At 36.9% G+C, this 16,741-nt stretch overlaps 1 protein-coding gene across 1 annotated transcript; it reads right to left on the minus strand.

Moving 5' to 3' along the window:
- Positions 1-210: 210 nt before the first annotated feature.
- Positions 211-11,243, minus strand: LOC110448217 (histidine N-alpha-methyltransferase-like). The gene is made up of 7 exons (XM_021494353.1): positions 11,064-11,243; positions 8,011-8,149; positions 7,208-7,310; positions 5,911-6,014; positions 3,573-3,650; positions 981-1,157; positions 211-684 (listed from the first exon to the last, which is right to left on the minus strand). Exons 1-7 carry the CDS (start codon positions 11,241-11,243, stop codon positions 476-478), a joined length of 990 nt encoding a protein of 329 aa, XP_021350028.1. The 3' UTR covers positions 211-475.
- Between the last annotated feature and the right edge of the window lie 5,498 nt (positions 11,244-16,741).

Here is a 16,741-nt window from a genome sequence, read left to right on the forward strand (position 1 = left end):
ATTTCTGATCGACCCGAAAAATAACAACACTTTGTCAGGACCATGAGGCGATCATTCCTACCAACTTTCAGTTCAATCGGCCCAGCAGAACTTGACTTTAAGTTTGAAATGTAAAATGTTAACGGACGACGGACGACGGACGACGGACGACGACGGACGAAAACGGATAGCAATAGGTCACTTGAGCTAAAGCTCAGGTGACCTAAAAATTCATGCGAACTCTGATGCAAGCAAATACACCACAGGTAATAATTAATGGAGACAACTTTGTGTTGTTACTGTCAATTTTTGATGATTTAACCATCAAAGTGAGTCTTGATAAAATATCATTTTGAATTTACAGATGAACGCAGTTATATATATATTAAGAGAGCGTACATAACAGTAACACTTTGGTGAAAAAAACGCTACTATCTAAATAAATACATTTGTAATCGAACAATTAGTCGTCCGTGCAAACGTTACCATCATATGGTTAAGACAGTACGTTAGTGTCGTTTACGATTTTGCAACGACAGAAAATGGCGCGTTGATGTTCGTCTGTCCAGGTGTCCTCCAGATGGAGACCGGCTTTCTCAACTATGGTTTGTAGCTGTTCCTTTGTATATTTACAGCTGTATCCAGCACCTTTGTGGAAATATAGTCGTTCTCCTTTTTCCATTGTCAGTTCGATGCCAAGTCCAGCTTTAGGATTATAAAAGTATGTAAATTGTTCATTTTTTACATTTAAGTAGTTAAGCTTCAAATAATAGTTCAATATTGCATCGTCCTCCTAGATATTTTATTTAGGAAACACTCAAGATATGTATGAGAAAAAATAACGGATATTAGATATATCGCGATACAAAGCGTAACTTTATGCTCATATAAAATATTGCTCTTCACATTTTCATTCATAAGTATTTATTGCAAACCCGATGCTTTCGTTTTAGAATCTGTCGGGTAATCCAGAGATAGCACAATACTGCGGTTTTACTTACGAATTGGGTACATGACGGACTCCTTCGCCTGGATGCAGACGCGAATATAGCTCATATTCTGTGAAGATGTGTCCGATATGAAATCCACCTCAAGCACGAACATGTTCATGTCTATTTGACTTCCTTCCTCTCTGTTCAGGCGTGTGATGACGTTTTGTAAGAACGTCCTTGCCTGTCCTGTACAATAACTATATTGATTAATATAATTGCATCAACAACAAATAGCCCTACAGATTCAGAGATTTGTTTATTTAATGTTTTTAAGTCCTCTCAACAGCCAAGGTCATATAAAGGCGGATTATAAGGAAACATTACCGAAAAGAGCGAGTAGGGAAATGAGAGAAAAAATACAAATATCCCAAAGTAAGAACGGTGGACAACCGAACAATATTTGTTCCTTCAGTGTCTCCTTAACGGAAGATATTGAAGCAAGCGTCCGGGCCTCATTCAAAATCGGGGGTTTTCTCCGATGTCTTTCGCATCATGGATATTAAGGAAACCCTAATTGATCTGTTTCACTTAACATGTAATAATTATGTTGTATTCATATCCGTTGCCCTTTCTAAGATCGTGTCTCCATACGCATCATTTTTTTATTTCATCTTGGCTGTTACGACTACGTTAAATCCCAAACAAACCAACACTCAATTTACAGAATAAACTCAGGAAATATTGGCGCCCACAATTATAAGATCTTCAAAAGTTCTTTGCAAGTTTGGTATTTTCCCTCCATTTTTTCTGTTAGATCTACAGTTTTGTCAACAGTAAATGCATCATGTGGTAGCTTTTGATTACATTTATTTCTAAGTAAGGTTATAGTTTATAACTTATCAAAATACTGAAAACAAATGTTAGCTCTGAAAATTCAAAGATGGCTGCAGAGGAACCACCCACCCCCGTTCAACAGATCAGTCCAACACAAAGAGCTCACTTGGTATTTTATTTTCGATTAAAACGTGCTGAATACCATGCACCAGTTGATAAGAAGAGTACAATAAATACAAGCTGCAAGAAGGTTTTGTTTTATTTTGTTTAACGTCCAATCAACATCACAGGTCATTTAAGTACCTGTCTTCATGTGTGTTGTGTATTAGTACATGAATGTACGCGTGCTTGCATGTGTGTACGCAGAAGACATGGCATGTTGGTGTATTTGCCTCCTTGTGATAGCGCGGGCTGATGCCGACTTTAGAATGCTATCTCACTGAAATACTATGTCGAAGGCACCCATCGCAGCATTCCGCCCGGTCACATTATACTGACAACGGGTGTAATACTATGTCGAAGGCACCCATCACAGCATTCCACCCGGTCACATTATACTGACAACGGATAAATCAGCTTTTGCCATTACACTAATGCTGAACGTAAAGCAGGGTTTGGTTTCTGCTGCCCCTAATCCATGATCGTAAGAGGCAACTAAATTCGGGATCTTATCTGTTCTTTCAAATCAACTTTCTTCTTCCTTATGTCTCTCTTGACAATGTCTCATTTTTGGCCTTTAGTTGAGCGTTCGCCCCTGTGATGAAGGCTTTGGTTTCTGCCCCCTGGCCGAGATATACCAGAGTCTGTAAAAATGGTAGTTTCTACTCCTGCTTAACGCTCACCAATTTAGGAGTGGGACGACTGGTTTGCCCGTTGTTAGTATTATGGGGTGTCCTGTTGGGTGTCTTCGGCAGTATGTTTAAGTGAAGTAGCACTATAAAGTCGGCATCGCGCTATCACAAGGAGACAAACACGAACATATCGCAGCCTCCCAAAAAACACACGCATACACTACACGCGTGCATCTTGCACGCAGGGGAGTCCGTCCTTAAATGACCATAGCTGTTGATAGGACGTTAAACAATACTAAACCAAACCAAACCAAACTAAAGAGTTTGGTTTAATTTTGTTTAGCATCCTATTAACATCTAAGGTCATTGCAAGACGTGCCTCCATGTGTGTAGTGTATGCGTACTTACTTGTGTGTATGCAGGAGAAAGGTTATGTTGGTGTGCTCGCCTCCTTGTAAGAGCGCGGATCTGATGCCGGACTAACTACCATATTTGAAGGACTTTGGTATGTTCCGGCAGGGTGAGAGATCCTGTTGCCTTTCTCACTTGGCGAACGTTCAAAATTAATGACTCAAGTGAGGTTTTTCCAAGCGAGGCGCTAGGAAATTAAAATTTAGTTAAAAATAGAAGGGTATGTAAAAATCCAAAATATATTGTAATTGGTACAACATACTCATTTTGGGTTGGGTTTTGTGTCCCCAAGAAAAGGGCAGAAAAGCAAATCCCTAATTCTGCAGGGGGTTCCCACATTAATTGACTCTTACAGTACATGCAGTGGTAACAGCAGGTCTATTATTTTCGCGATGCCCGACCTGCAGGGGTGTCTACCTTAGAAGCATACAAAATTGCGATTATGCATTTTGTTCTTGATTAAGCAAATATTTGTTATTCAACATGTGTCAAGTTAAAAAATATGATTCAATCTGAGCTTTTAAGGCCGCCTGTCTTTATGTACACTGATTGATAGACGGCCATTCCGTTGAGCGGGGATAAACATGACAACATACTTCAAAAACAAGTGTTCAAAAATCGGTACCTGCATCATCGTTATAGGCCTTCAGAATGACGTCTCTGTCTTGTGTGGCATCAGCGCTGAATACTAGTCGGCACTCATCTTAAAAACGATAGAAGAGCAAAATTACTTAATATTGATTTACAGTTATCTTTCATTACTACCTAATACTGATTTAGAATCATCTTTGTGCTAATTTTATTGCGTTTGCATGCACCTACAGACCAGGTAAAGCTTGTTGTAACATCATCAGTTCTTTATTGTTTGTCTGTGTGTACTTAGAAATTACCATGCTCTTTGCAGGTTATGAAAAGATTAATACACTCGTACTAACTGTGATTGTTCCTAGGGTCCTGTAACTCCAGCATGGTGACCTTATAACATTTTTCCGGTATCAGTTTATTTCACTGCGTTGATACTTACAGCTTATCACACTGTTTCAGGGTTTGGCTTGAGAACAATTTTCTCATAGCGAGCACTGTTCTCACGACAATCACTGAAAAACTGTGTGATACACTGTTTATCATCTATATACTACTACCTTATATATTTTTCCATTTATAAATGTCAACTGAACACATTTTCAATTAACTTCTAGGCTCAAATACCCGATCTGTCGCAAATATAAAGAAAAAGAGAATTTGTGAGTAATACCATGAACCTTAAAAATATGCATTTTTCTTCTTATAAAAACCCAATCACGATTGCCATTGGCTTGTCAATATGCACAGTAACGCTTAAATTGGTGTTGTTATCCTCATACTAGTTTTTCGTAACTCTATATTGATCTGTTTATGACGGGACAATTTTCTTACGCGTATCACTTTTGTGTTATTACTATATCCGGTTTAGGACCTCACCTGGCGCGACCAGACGTTCCTATTTGAGAAAATACGTTCCTAAATGCCGGAAAATTAGAAAAATCGGTTCTTAAGTTTTTCTCAAGTCTATCTCAACTTACTCTTGAGTGTTCTCATATTTACAAACCATGATAATTAATTCATCACGCTTTCGGTAGGTGGTATAAATTAGGATATAGATGATGATTGATAATATAACACATTATTTTTCGACGGGACGTATCATGGTGTTGGAGCGAATGGTATGCATGGTCATTATACGAAGACTAATGCGTACAAAGAAGTTGAGCAAAATCCACGCTTATTGGAATACATACAGCGCTCTGATTTGTTTCTGCAGAATAACTTTGTTAAAACAATGACAAGATTCTAATGAAACTTATGAAAAGGAATCGATTCTGTTTTAATGGTTTACAATATGTACATAGGGAGGCAATATTTCCTCTGCTTAAGTTGGTAAAGTGCAGTAGTTTTTCTCCGTTTCGGGAATAGTTTTCAACTTTACTGAGATAACAGTACAAACGTTGGTTCTTCTTACATTGCCATATTTTCATACATTTAGATACGATAATGCATCAGAAGCATTTTAAGTATATCAGATTTGCATGGAACAGGCGTATATAATTCAGCCCTGTGGTACTGTACTCCTCTTGAAAAGAGAAATAGCAGAATATTATTGCGTGTGAGGCATAACTTTACATTGCTTAAAGGTAATACTTCATATAATACCCTTCTTAGTTGAAGTGGAAATCATGCAATTGGCTTTCATCCGGCGCCATTAACCTTTTTACTTTTATATTGGAGATTCTTTTAAAGTCATGTAACGTAATGGAAAAACATGAAGACGTTCATTGTCATAGTGAAGAATTTAAAGGAAGAGTTTAGAGCAATATTGTCAAATCCTTCGTTAATTTTGTTAAATTACTCATTAGAAAGATTGCATTGTCATTCATCCAACACGAGAAAACAAACTGATCAAAATACAACAAATTTCTTATCGTAACGATTCTGACCTATCTTGCAAAATGTTGGTCTGTTCAAAAGGATGTAACTTACGATAGCCAATTTTGCTTTCAAGTTGACGGCTGTCTTTTATCTGTTCGTTTGTTTAATGTCGATTTCTTGACATGTTATCTACCTTGTATTGGTTCTGAAGACCTCTTATGTGTTGATGCGCCGTTACGAACTCAATAACTAACTTACTCACTAGCTATAATTATAATAACAATATAAATTTCTTAACTTATTCACTTTCAAAATATCAAAGTTTGAAAAACCTTTTAAAATTTGTATATGATATTTATTTCAATTATTGTAATTTCCCTTGCCTTGCATTTTCAGAAGAAAGAACACAAGCTCTGGAATTATAGACATATAGCCCGACGTCAACAACTTCATACCATATGTATGGAATTTGCACAGACGCAAAGTCCCATACAAATCATTCATGAATAATTTAAACGCTATGTAATTTGAAACTTATCTGAAATATACAAGTATACCTGTCATCATTGTAGATATCATCCTTAGAGTATCCACCTGTTCGTCATACGACAAGTTGATTATGCTGGCGAAAAACAGAATTAGTTTGGGACCTTCCACTCGCCTGTAAAAGACCAAATGAATGATAATTTTACTAATTAATACAATATTATAGAAATATTACCATCGGTCAGTTATTTATTCGACACCACTTTTTAAATGTATTGCAGAACGTTTCTCATGTGAGGAAGACGGTGGGTTCTGTCATCCGGCCAGGACAAACCAGGAAAATGGTAGCTGTTATGTCCTTCTTAACGTCAAGAGTTTAGGGTAAACGCAAATACTAGTTTACCCGTTCAGCATAATGTGACCGAGAGAATCACTATATGTGGCGATTTCAGAGAGGTATCAGATCCGTGTTACCGCATGGAGCCAAATTCACCTACATGCCGCCTCCATACATAGAAGAAAATCCTTTAATGACCAAAGCTGTAAATAGAAAGTTAAAAATAACCCAATAAAACCAAACCAATATTCCTAACCGTGATGGGGAAATGGTTGGTTACACAAAGGTCATCGCTCACGGACAACTTATTTAGTTAAATTCGAATCAATGGTTAAGAAGAAGTCGTTAAAAGCAATTGTTGACGGACAGACGACGGACGGACGCCACGGTATGAAATAAGCTCACCTTGGTCCTTCGGACCAGGTTTTGTACTTTGTTTTCAGTTCATGAACATCTACATGTTTGCCTAAATTGCCAAGCCCAATGCCCCAGGCTCGTAAAAAAGTCAATGTTTACTTTGATACATCAGATGGGCTTGTATTTGTTTTTTCGAAACAACCTCAAACTATAGTTCACTAACTACTATGTGGTATATCTCGGCCATGTATGACCCCTTGAATGGGCTAGCATGATTGTATTCCTGGGTGGTAACAGACCTAGGTAAAACTTGGGTAGCTGTCTATGGAATGCGTTATAGGACACTGAATTCAACCATTTCAATGTTATAATGTCACCATGCTGGAGTTACAGGACCCTAGGAACAATCACAGTTAGTACGAGTGTATTAATTTTTTCATAACCTGCAAAGACCATGGTAATTTCTAAGTACACACAGACAAACAATAGAGAACTGATGATGTTACAACATCTCTCATTTACAAGCTTTACCTGGTCTGTAGGTGCATGCAAACGCAATAAAATTAGCACAAAGATGATTCTAAATCAGTATTAAGTAGTTATGAAATATAATTGTAAATCAATATTAAGTAATTATATATAATTATGGTTACCATTTTAAAGCTATTGCTTACTTCAGATGTTCAATTCCTTGTTCGTAGTCTGCAGGTATGGGCGTTATTGAAAGTGCATCGCCGTATTCCCTCGTTAATTTTGACACCGACTTCAGCAGAAATTCTGGAATAATATAAAAAAAATCAACAACCTGTTTGCTGTGCAGTTGTCTTCAAACTTATAAATCAGGTATTTCACATGGATACCTATTATTCTTGGAGCTAGACTCACAACACCGACTGGATTTAGTAGACGGAATGTTCCAATATGTTTATATAGTATGTATAAGCAAGATCTTCGTCAGGATCATGGCCTGTAAACGATATATTGGCTATCTTTAAACAATGTATAGTATTTTTAATTTAATTTACATATTTGGTTTCAAGACTTCTGCCGGTCGGAACAATTTACACCCGTCCCATGCAAATCTGACATACTTTCTGATGCTTTATCGAGTCTTAATGTAAGGAAATATAGTAAAGTGTTTGCAGCTCCCGAAACGGTATAGAGTCCAATTTTGAGCAGGTTAAGGTACATTTATATTCTCAGATCATCGTGAAAAATGTGCACACCGTTTCGAATTTCGAGCATTAAATCTGATCTGATCAGACTTTTTTGCTATTTATTAAGACATTTCTGTAAATGACGTTCAATAGTACGCATATTTTTTTTATTGGTAACGGACAAGGCTATCGTTTACACATCAAAAAGGATCTATAAAAGGGCTGGTTTTGTTTTCGATCGCTCTGACATATATTTATATATTACACATTGACTGGTTTATGTAATTAAACACTGTTGAAAGTTAACGTAGTTTACTCACCTGACGAAATATCGACTGGGTAAAACGAACATTTTTGCTGCCTTCTCAGCAGCTCATCTATAAAAAGCCTGGTTTTGGTGCAGTTTCCGCTTCCGAGGTCAACTATGGTCAATCCGTGTGGAGTTCGTGGAATTATATCCTTTACATTAAAGAAGTCTTACATGTTATAATATACTAAGGTTAGAGGTAGCATTGCAGATGGTATCTAAATAAGTCAGAGATTATTTTATCACAGCATGCTTATGACCTTAAAACACCACCCTAACCTGATTTTTATTCATCAGACGTTGTTTAAAATATCTGAACCCTTTGATTCACGTGTTTTTGAGATTGGGTTAAGGTCTTATTTAATGAAAAAAATAGTCTTTTATCCAACCATGCTATAATCATAGGCTCCTTGGTTATGCAGGAAAGGTTGAAAGATTGTGAAACACTGGACTTCTTTAACGTTGTCAATGTCTTACACGAAGTATATCAGTTATTCAAAACAACTTTTGTTTGGGGTTCAACGTAGCAGCTATGGTCAAATGGAGACGGCTGTTTTGTAATACATTTACGAAAAGGAAAAGATAGGCAAGCAAGACAAACTATAGATTTCAAGTGTTGCTATTGGGCATATACACTTATTTTTATGTCTTCCTAAGCAGACACCGAAGAAAAAATGCGAGTATGTAGGGGACACCGGTTACGGCACGATTTCTCCCCCAGACACGATTTCTCACCCGGGTCAGACATCGTGCTGAAAGTGCTGCGTTCGCAACACGATTTCTCACCCCTGCACGGGGAATCGTGCAAAACATATGGGCATAGGTTACACGTTTTCTCACCTCTATTGGGGATGGATTTTGTCCATGGTGTCTTCAAGCATGCCTAAGTGTACATGTTATAGATGAGCTTACATGATTTCATATGAGTAGTAGTTCAATGTACAACATGCCTAATATTTTTTGATTGTTTTATCTATCAATCTATTTATATTATTAAATCAGATATTGCTTTTTACCGAAAGTCGATCTAAACCCATACAACATATAAAAATTACATTTTATGACTACTTGTTTCTATGCTATGACTATTGGACTAAATTTTCAAGGTTTTGTCCATATAAATAAATGCACTTCTGGTCTTTATAGCATATACAAGTGTTTTTGTTATATAATGTCGTTTGAAACGTTTAATATGTAAGACCACAGTTACCTTAAAAGCAAGTCAAGTGTTCCTCAACCGTTCAAGGTATCTGCTAGTCAAATATTAAGACTACTTGGCACCGGTGGTACATAAAAATAGTTGATAGACTACTGACGTACGATACCACAGCATAGCATTACAGACACTTCGACAGGTGAGTAAAAATATTTGATATACAATAAAACAAAGTAACTTGATACTAAGTAAAAAGCCCACAACAGAATCCGAGAAGAGACATATAAACAAACCAGTGTTCAAAACTTACTGAGACTGTGATAGGTGTTGCGGAAAGTTAAACACATTTTACATCATATTATGTAATACCTGTCGTAATGTCTGTCACATTGCTGAAGGTCACCACTTTCTAAACTCCAGTGAATATGTTTTAAATTATTTATGCACTGGAATGCTTTAGCTGCAAATCAGATGAAAACAAAATCCGTTACTCTTTGTTATGATAAAGTAAACCTTATTTTTTAATCATACCGTATGCATTGTGTTTACATAGATTCAGTGAGGCGACAAACCGGTAGACATTTGCGCGTTAGAGCTATAATATGAAACTGATTTATTAATGAATGGCACTAATTTATCTGGAAACGAGGCCGCCAATTGCTTATCACACGGAAGTCTATAGATCTATAATTTATTCATTTACTTTTGAAATACGCAACAGAAGTCTTAAAAAATCTTCAAAGATTCAAATTATACGATGAAAAAAATATTGTTGCCCGATTCATACAATACACGTGCGCGCACCTTCTTAAACACATTCAAACGCAATCCGGTTCAACTAAATTGATCCGTTACGATACTTCAACACGGACTCCGACATCATCATTATCGTACGAGAATCTGCATGTCATCATGCCAACAACAGCTGGTCACTGTAAGTCAGTTATTCCTCTGAATATCATTATCCTAGGCCTAGGCCTATTGGTTATTCAGAAAAAGATGTTTAAAGTAAAAAGTTGACGACGAACGGACAGACGACGGACGTCGCACCATGGCATAAGCTCACTTGGCCCTTCGAGCCAGGTGAGCTTAATATACCATCATTCCCCAAAATCGTTCTCATGGCAACGGGCAATATGCCTACTCCTAACACGATTCGCACCCGGGTGAGAAATCTTGCAGAGGTGAACAATCGTGTTGGGAACTCAATTTAAGCACGATTTATGGGTGAGAAATTGTGTCGGAGTGGGAAATCGTGCCGTAACAGACACCCCACAATAGTCGCCTTTTACGACATGTACGTCTATTTCTTTTCCTGAACCAGCGCAGGGCAAGACCAAATATACAAACCTATTGCCTCGCCTCTATCATGTGCATACAACACACACACGGGGATACGCCCTTGAATGGCCTTAGTTAACATAAGAACGGCAAATCCAATTAAATCCAACTAAATTTAAATATTTGCGACCCTGAAACAGTTAAGATCCTATGGAGACGCTATCTGCAGCAATCGGGGTACATCAATTACCCAATAATTAGCTGTTTTTTGGCCGTTAAACTATTTAGAACCAACCAACAGCAGGACAACTTTAAACTTCCATTTAAAGAAAACTACGTAATTTCAACACTTATATTTCGTTGTTATATACATGATATTTAATTTGCTATCGTTTACCAGGTAACCCGCTAAACAGAGGTATCTGTATATACCACCGAAACGATTAGAAGGTTCTTAAGGTGGCAAAAGTTCAATTTTTGCTTCTCTAAATTTCAATAAAACTTAACAAAACAGAAGATAGGAAAACCCCGATTCTGCAAAGAGCCTCATATGATTACCATAAACAACCAACGCAGAGGGATGCTAGATTAAAGAATGATATAATCTAGTGACGCTTGTTTTTATGTACCTGTATATTATCTTGAATAATAGACAGCTGACTCCTTGTGAAATAGTTGTTACCAGAGTTTCCAGTGGTATATTTATGGTGAAGTTCCGATCCGATCTCGTCGTAATTGTACCAGGTAGGGATGTACTTCGGACTAGATGTCAGCCCTGCCTCTAAGGTTGACTTCAGGTGTTCTGCCATGATCTAAATATACACATATTTATATAAATATCATGTCGAAGGAGAAATAAATAACACAATTCTCTCTGTGCTATTCTCTTCAATTATTGTGGCTAGGACGGCGCACGGTACTTTATAGCGAGCGGAGCAAGCGCTTTTTGTATCGTATTTATGATATAAATATAGTTCAAGCAAAAGGCTATATATAGTAACAAAAACGAAACTACTATACTATACGATCTTTTTTCTTAACATCGTGCAGAACGGACTTTAAAATATGCGACGCTTTGATTGGTTATTAATATATCAGAAGCTGAACAATCGCCGTTTTAAACATATCTGTGGGAATACAAAATATGTTTCAAATCGTATCTTATTTACGTTCACTTTGCAAACGTATTTATTTATGGTTTAAAGTGTTTCTACCTTAAAATGGGTTTAAAAATTAAAGTTTTTGACGAATCAGGTTTCGCAATAAAAATATATGCGGTATCAAAATTTGCCACATTCTGATTGGTTGAAAAAGACCGGAACAGAAATCTGCAATACCAAACGCAAGATGAAATATCCGATATCAAATGATCAATAAGGGTTTGTATTAAATTTTACCAGTTTTGACCTCATCACAGACAAGTTTCTTGTTTGACTCAACAAGAAACAACCGTCGGCTTCACAAAAGCCAGGCCTGTGCAAGTCTAGTCACTTCAACGCAAAGGAGAACCGGTCAGACAAAGAGTTCCTTTGTCTAATCCATTCAGATACGTGGTCACAAACACTAGCTATAGACCATTGATATACCTGGTCACAAACTCTACTTACACATGTATAGATCGTTGAAATATCTGGTCACAAACACTAATTATACTAAAAACCACTGAGATACCTAGTTACAATCAATAAATATAGTTCACTGAGTTACATGTATTTGGTCAAGAACAGTAACAGACGCACTACTTATGGACAACTGAGATACCTGATCACAAAAATATAGCTCACTGAGATACCTTGACACAAAAACTTACTATAGACCACTGCGATCCCTGGTTACAAACTCTCACTATAGACCACTGAGATACGTGGTTACAAACTCTCACTATAGATCACTGAGATACCTGTTTACAAACACTTATCATATACCATTGAGATACCTGGTCACAAACACCTACATTAGACTATTGACGTAACACTTCCTCAGAGATCAAGTCCAGTCAAGATATATTTTTTGATTTTTTAATATCACGTTTGTGAGGTGTTTAAATATTTGAGTTGTTGATTTGTAAACAACTGCAAGGCCGATCACTGCTTTAATATGTTATTTGCATTCATAATAGCCTTACGCATCGATATATGAAAGTGTATAATTTGCTGTGAACACGTCAGATTTGTTTTCAGAAGCTGAAAACATAAATATTAATTTGTCCTGAGCAAATCTAAGTATTTCATAAATGACGCACCCTTAAAAGCTTTTAACCTATTGATGTATCAGTTTTGTGCATCCAACTAAGTGTGTTATAGTCATATGAATAACATATCTTCTGATGTCGATTACCTTTTAGATTAGTTTTAGAGATATAGTTTCACGATCAGATTGGATTTCTTTACACACGTGTGCCACGCCACCGGTCATAAGAATTCAATTTATCATAACTCGGTCAGTTTTTCAAATATCTAGCTGAAGTTTGGTACAAATAGGTGTATCATAGTCATATGAATAACACACAGGGGCTCGGTTTCGGGATACTTTCGGTCAATAATGAACCTATACACACCAGTATATAATAGCAACACTTTTTTTATCTGGTGTTTATACACATTTTAAAACCTTATAAAAAATGAGGGTACTGATTTTTTGTTATACCCTAAATTTTTATAAGGTTTTCTATAAACACCGGATTCGATAAAAATTGTTGCTGTTATTTACTGGCTTGTATAGGTTGATTACTACTAACCGAAAGTTTCCTGAAACCAAGCCCCTGTAGAATAACATCTTCTGATGTCGTTTACTTTATAGGTTAATTTTAGAGGTAATATCTGAAGACGCTTCCGGATCTCTAGAGCTCTACTCACACATACGTGTGCCACGCCGACGATCGTACATACTCAATTCATCAGAACTTTTTCCCTTTTTTCAAACATCTAGCTGAAATTTTGAATATATTCCAATAAAAGTGTTATGAATAACATGTTCTCTTATGTCGCTTACTTAAGTAAGTTTTTTTTTAAAGATATTGTGTGGCGTTGCTTTCTTTACTGTACAGGTTAGTACACACACGTGCCACGCCGCCGATCGTACAATTCAATTCATCATAACTCGGTCAATTTTTAAAATATATAATTGAAATTTGGTATAGAGGTGTATTAAAGTCATGATAACAACACACCTTCTGATGTCACTTACTTTATTCGCTATTGTTAAAGATTTTGTCTGGCGTCGCTTGTTGTCACATTAAGACGCTTGTTGTCGGTTGAAGACGCTTTTAAGGAGGACCCAAACTTTAGAGTCTGAGGTCAGCATTTCAGGAAATCACATTGTATGGCAATGCAAGCCTAAAATCAACTGTGTCCTATTGTATGTACAGTAATAGCTTCTAGCCAGGCTATTACTTCATCAACATCTATGTTAAAAGATTTCCTACACTATAATGTTTTTTGAGAAATCTTATCTTAGGATATACATATATTGAAATTTTAAAATATTTCAACATCAAACAATTTATTATTAAAGAACATGCTATCATTTCACCATTTTGAAATTCTTACCTGCGGTCATGGGGGGTCTATGGATTGCCTTGCAATACTTTGCCTTGTTAATAAATATTTTCTATGCACAGTAAATCCTATTTCTTTCACTTTGTCATTTTGCCCTAAATGGATCAGGCGATATATTGAACAGGGTGTTACAATAATAGTAAATTAGTAACAACAAAAACGCCTACATGGAATATTTGACAGGTTTTCTTAATTAAAATACATTTGTTTTAAAACTAGCATTCATTTCATTTTCATGGAAGAACATTCAGCGCACGTATGTCCTAAGGAGGGATTTTGTTCGTTTTGTTACCTTCAAGTTCTTAGCTGGGGCGCCGCAGGCACCCGATATCTACACTATCATCACAAAGGTTACTGAAATATGTGCGCTCGCTTATAGGCAGTGCCTTTTTCATATTAAAAGCGAGAAAAACCCGTGTAAGATACAATGCCAAGTGTTATGGACAAGTAAATGAGTAAATGAATAAATTCACAAGGTATTCTATATTGTATAGATAAATGTCTCGCGTTCTACTCGAAGACATTCGAAACAGTCATTATGGTTTACCTTTGACTAGGCGTCGTAAAACAAAGTCGGAAAATCCACGTCGTCTGATAGAACAGTGTCCCGTAGGTATACACTGGACCCCAACTGGCATAAAGTCCCGCGCGGACCTATCACATCCCTTTTATACACACACGTACACGCCCCTTTCACGTCATAGCACACATGTATGCATTTCACAAGCAGACCCACAACCGGACAGACAGATAACAGACAAATATAGACATGGTACAAGTAGACATTTCTCAATTTGAGGCAGACCTACCACGGAGTATTAAAATCAGGGAACATTTCAAAATTAGTTCTCATTTCATCTGTAGTAAGGATTAACTAGAGAACGATCTTTTAGTGCTCCTAACCTACAGTAACATCCCCTGATTTTCATTGCATGTACAACTGATAATCTTCTCTTGGCTGATTTCACCTAACTGGGTTTTTTTTCAGAAAATATTTTTTTTAAATTATGTTTTATACGGAAAACAAAGACACGGTGCATGCTAGAAGAATTATTATCAGATGACAGAATACTATAGGTCACTTTGTCGCCATCACATTACTGTTCATTAATGTTACTTTGCCACGAAGGGTTGCTAATAAACGTCCTTTTGCCCAACCGCCTCTTTACAAAAATGCAAAGGAATGAAGTGACGAAAATGTGTTGAACAAGTACACTGTACCTTCAGCTTAACGCTAATATATAAAGACACCGTGTAAGCGTTAAACATTTCTTTCGTAATATGGAAATATTGTGTCCTTAGAAGTTTGTGGATGGTAAATTAAATCTACAAATGTATATGTGATCCCTGTCACTCTGGTAAAATACAAACTTCTTTCAACTACTTATTTTGGCTCGGGGAATTTCTCTTAACTCAATCGGCATCAGAAAAATACAACAGACGTCCCGGGTGAGATCCTTAACGTAGATATTGAAATATTAATTACCACGGTCACATGCCTGCCGCATTGAGCCACGAAAAAGACTTTAACGACTGTGGTTACCGGTTACATAATTTCGTATCTGTGTCTCCATATGATGTTACCTGTTCGCTTACTTGTAATCACGTACATGTGCGTCTACACACTCTGACATACACTATACGCTACATCTATATACAATTAGTTTTGAATTGACCCCTGTATTTAAATTGCTTGTATATGTCTCTGTCTCCACGCTCCGTGCTAGGTCTACTCCAAAATGAGAAAGGTCTAGTACAGGACTCACATGGACGCTATAAATAGACATAGGGAAATACCCCTAACACACGCCCTGTAAACAGTAACGCACATAAACAAAAAAATGACCCTACGACATAATCCCCCTGTTTAAAAATGAAAAAAATAACCGACACCTTTTTTTTCATAATACATAAGGAATTTCTGTAATCATGCATTATATGAGTGCATTATATTACATTGAAATAAATATGATCGGCGACATCCACCTAATATAAACAAAATATTGGATTAGTAGTAACATGTAATGTTTGTTTGTTTGATTTTGTTTAACGTCCTATTAACAGCTAAGGTCATTTAAGGACGGCTTCACCTGTGTGCAAGATGCATGCGTGTAGTGTATGTGTGTGTATTTTGGGAGGCTGCGATATGTTCGTGTTTGTCTCCTTGTGATAGCGCGGAACTGATGCCGACTTTGTAGTGCTACCTCACTGAAACATACTGCCGAAGACACCCAGCAGGACGCCCCACCCGGTCACATTATACTGACAACGGGCGAACCAGTCGTCCCACTCCTAAATTGCTGAGCGTTTAGCAGGAGTAGAAACAACAATTTTTAGACACTTGTATGTCTCGGCCAGGGGACAGAGCCCAAAGCCTTCTTCACAGAGGCGAACGCTCAACTAAAGGCCAAAAGTGAGGCACTGTCAAATAATAATAATAATAATATACAACATTCATATAGCGCCCTATGTAATTTGTAAAATTACTCTAAAGCGCTTTACAACATATGTATAATAGTCATGGTTATAATTGTGAAAACAAGAAACAAAGGCTTACACTCACTTTTATACATTTAAGCAAGCAATGTGCACATAATTAAACAATTAAAAGGGTGGTATTTACATGACATCTTTGCAAGGATTCTAAAACGCAGACTTGAAGAGGTGAGTTTTGATGTGCCTCTTGAACTTGGCCATGGTATTTGACTGCAGATGGTAAGCTATTCCACAACGTAGCCGAAACCCTTCCA

The sequence above is a fragment of the Mizuhopecten yessoensis genome, unplaced genomic scaffold (genome assembly GCF_002113885.1).
Source record: "Mizuhopecten yessoensis strain PY_sf001 unplaced genomic scaffold, ASM211388v2 scaffold419, whole genome shotgun sequence".
Classification (NCBI taxonomy): domain Eukaryota; kingdom Metazoa; phylum Mollusca; class Bivalvia; order Pectinida; family Pectinidae; genus Mizuhopecten; species Mizuhopecten yessoensis.

What these genes read in the sequence shown, in the direction of transcription:
- LOC110448217 (XM_021494353.1), bottom strand. Translation starts at nt 11,243, where the DNA reads ATGGCAGAACACCTGAAGTCAACCTTAGAGGCAGGGCTGACATCTAGT. An exon ending in CCCAGTCGATATTTCGTCAG is followed by an intron (nt 7,311 to 8,010) that starts GTGAGTAAACTA and finishes ATATTATTCCAG; the next exon opens with AATTTCTGCTGAAGTCGGTG. An exon ending in GTCCGTCATGTACCCAATTC is followed by an intron (nt 685 to 980) that starts GTAAGTAAAACC and finishes ATAATCCTAAAG; the next exon opens with CTGGACTTGGCATCGAACTG.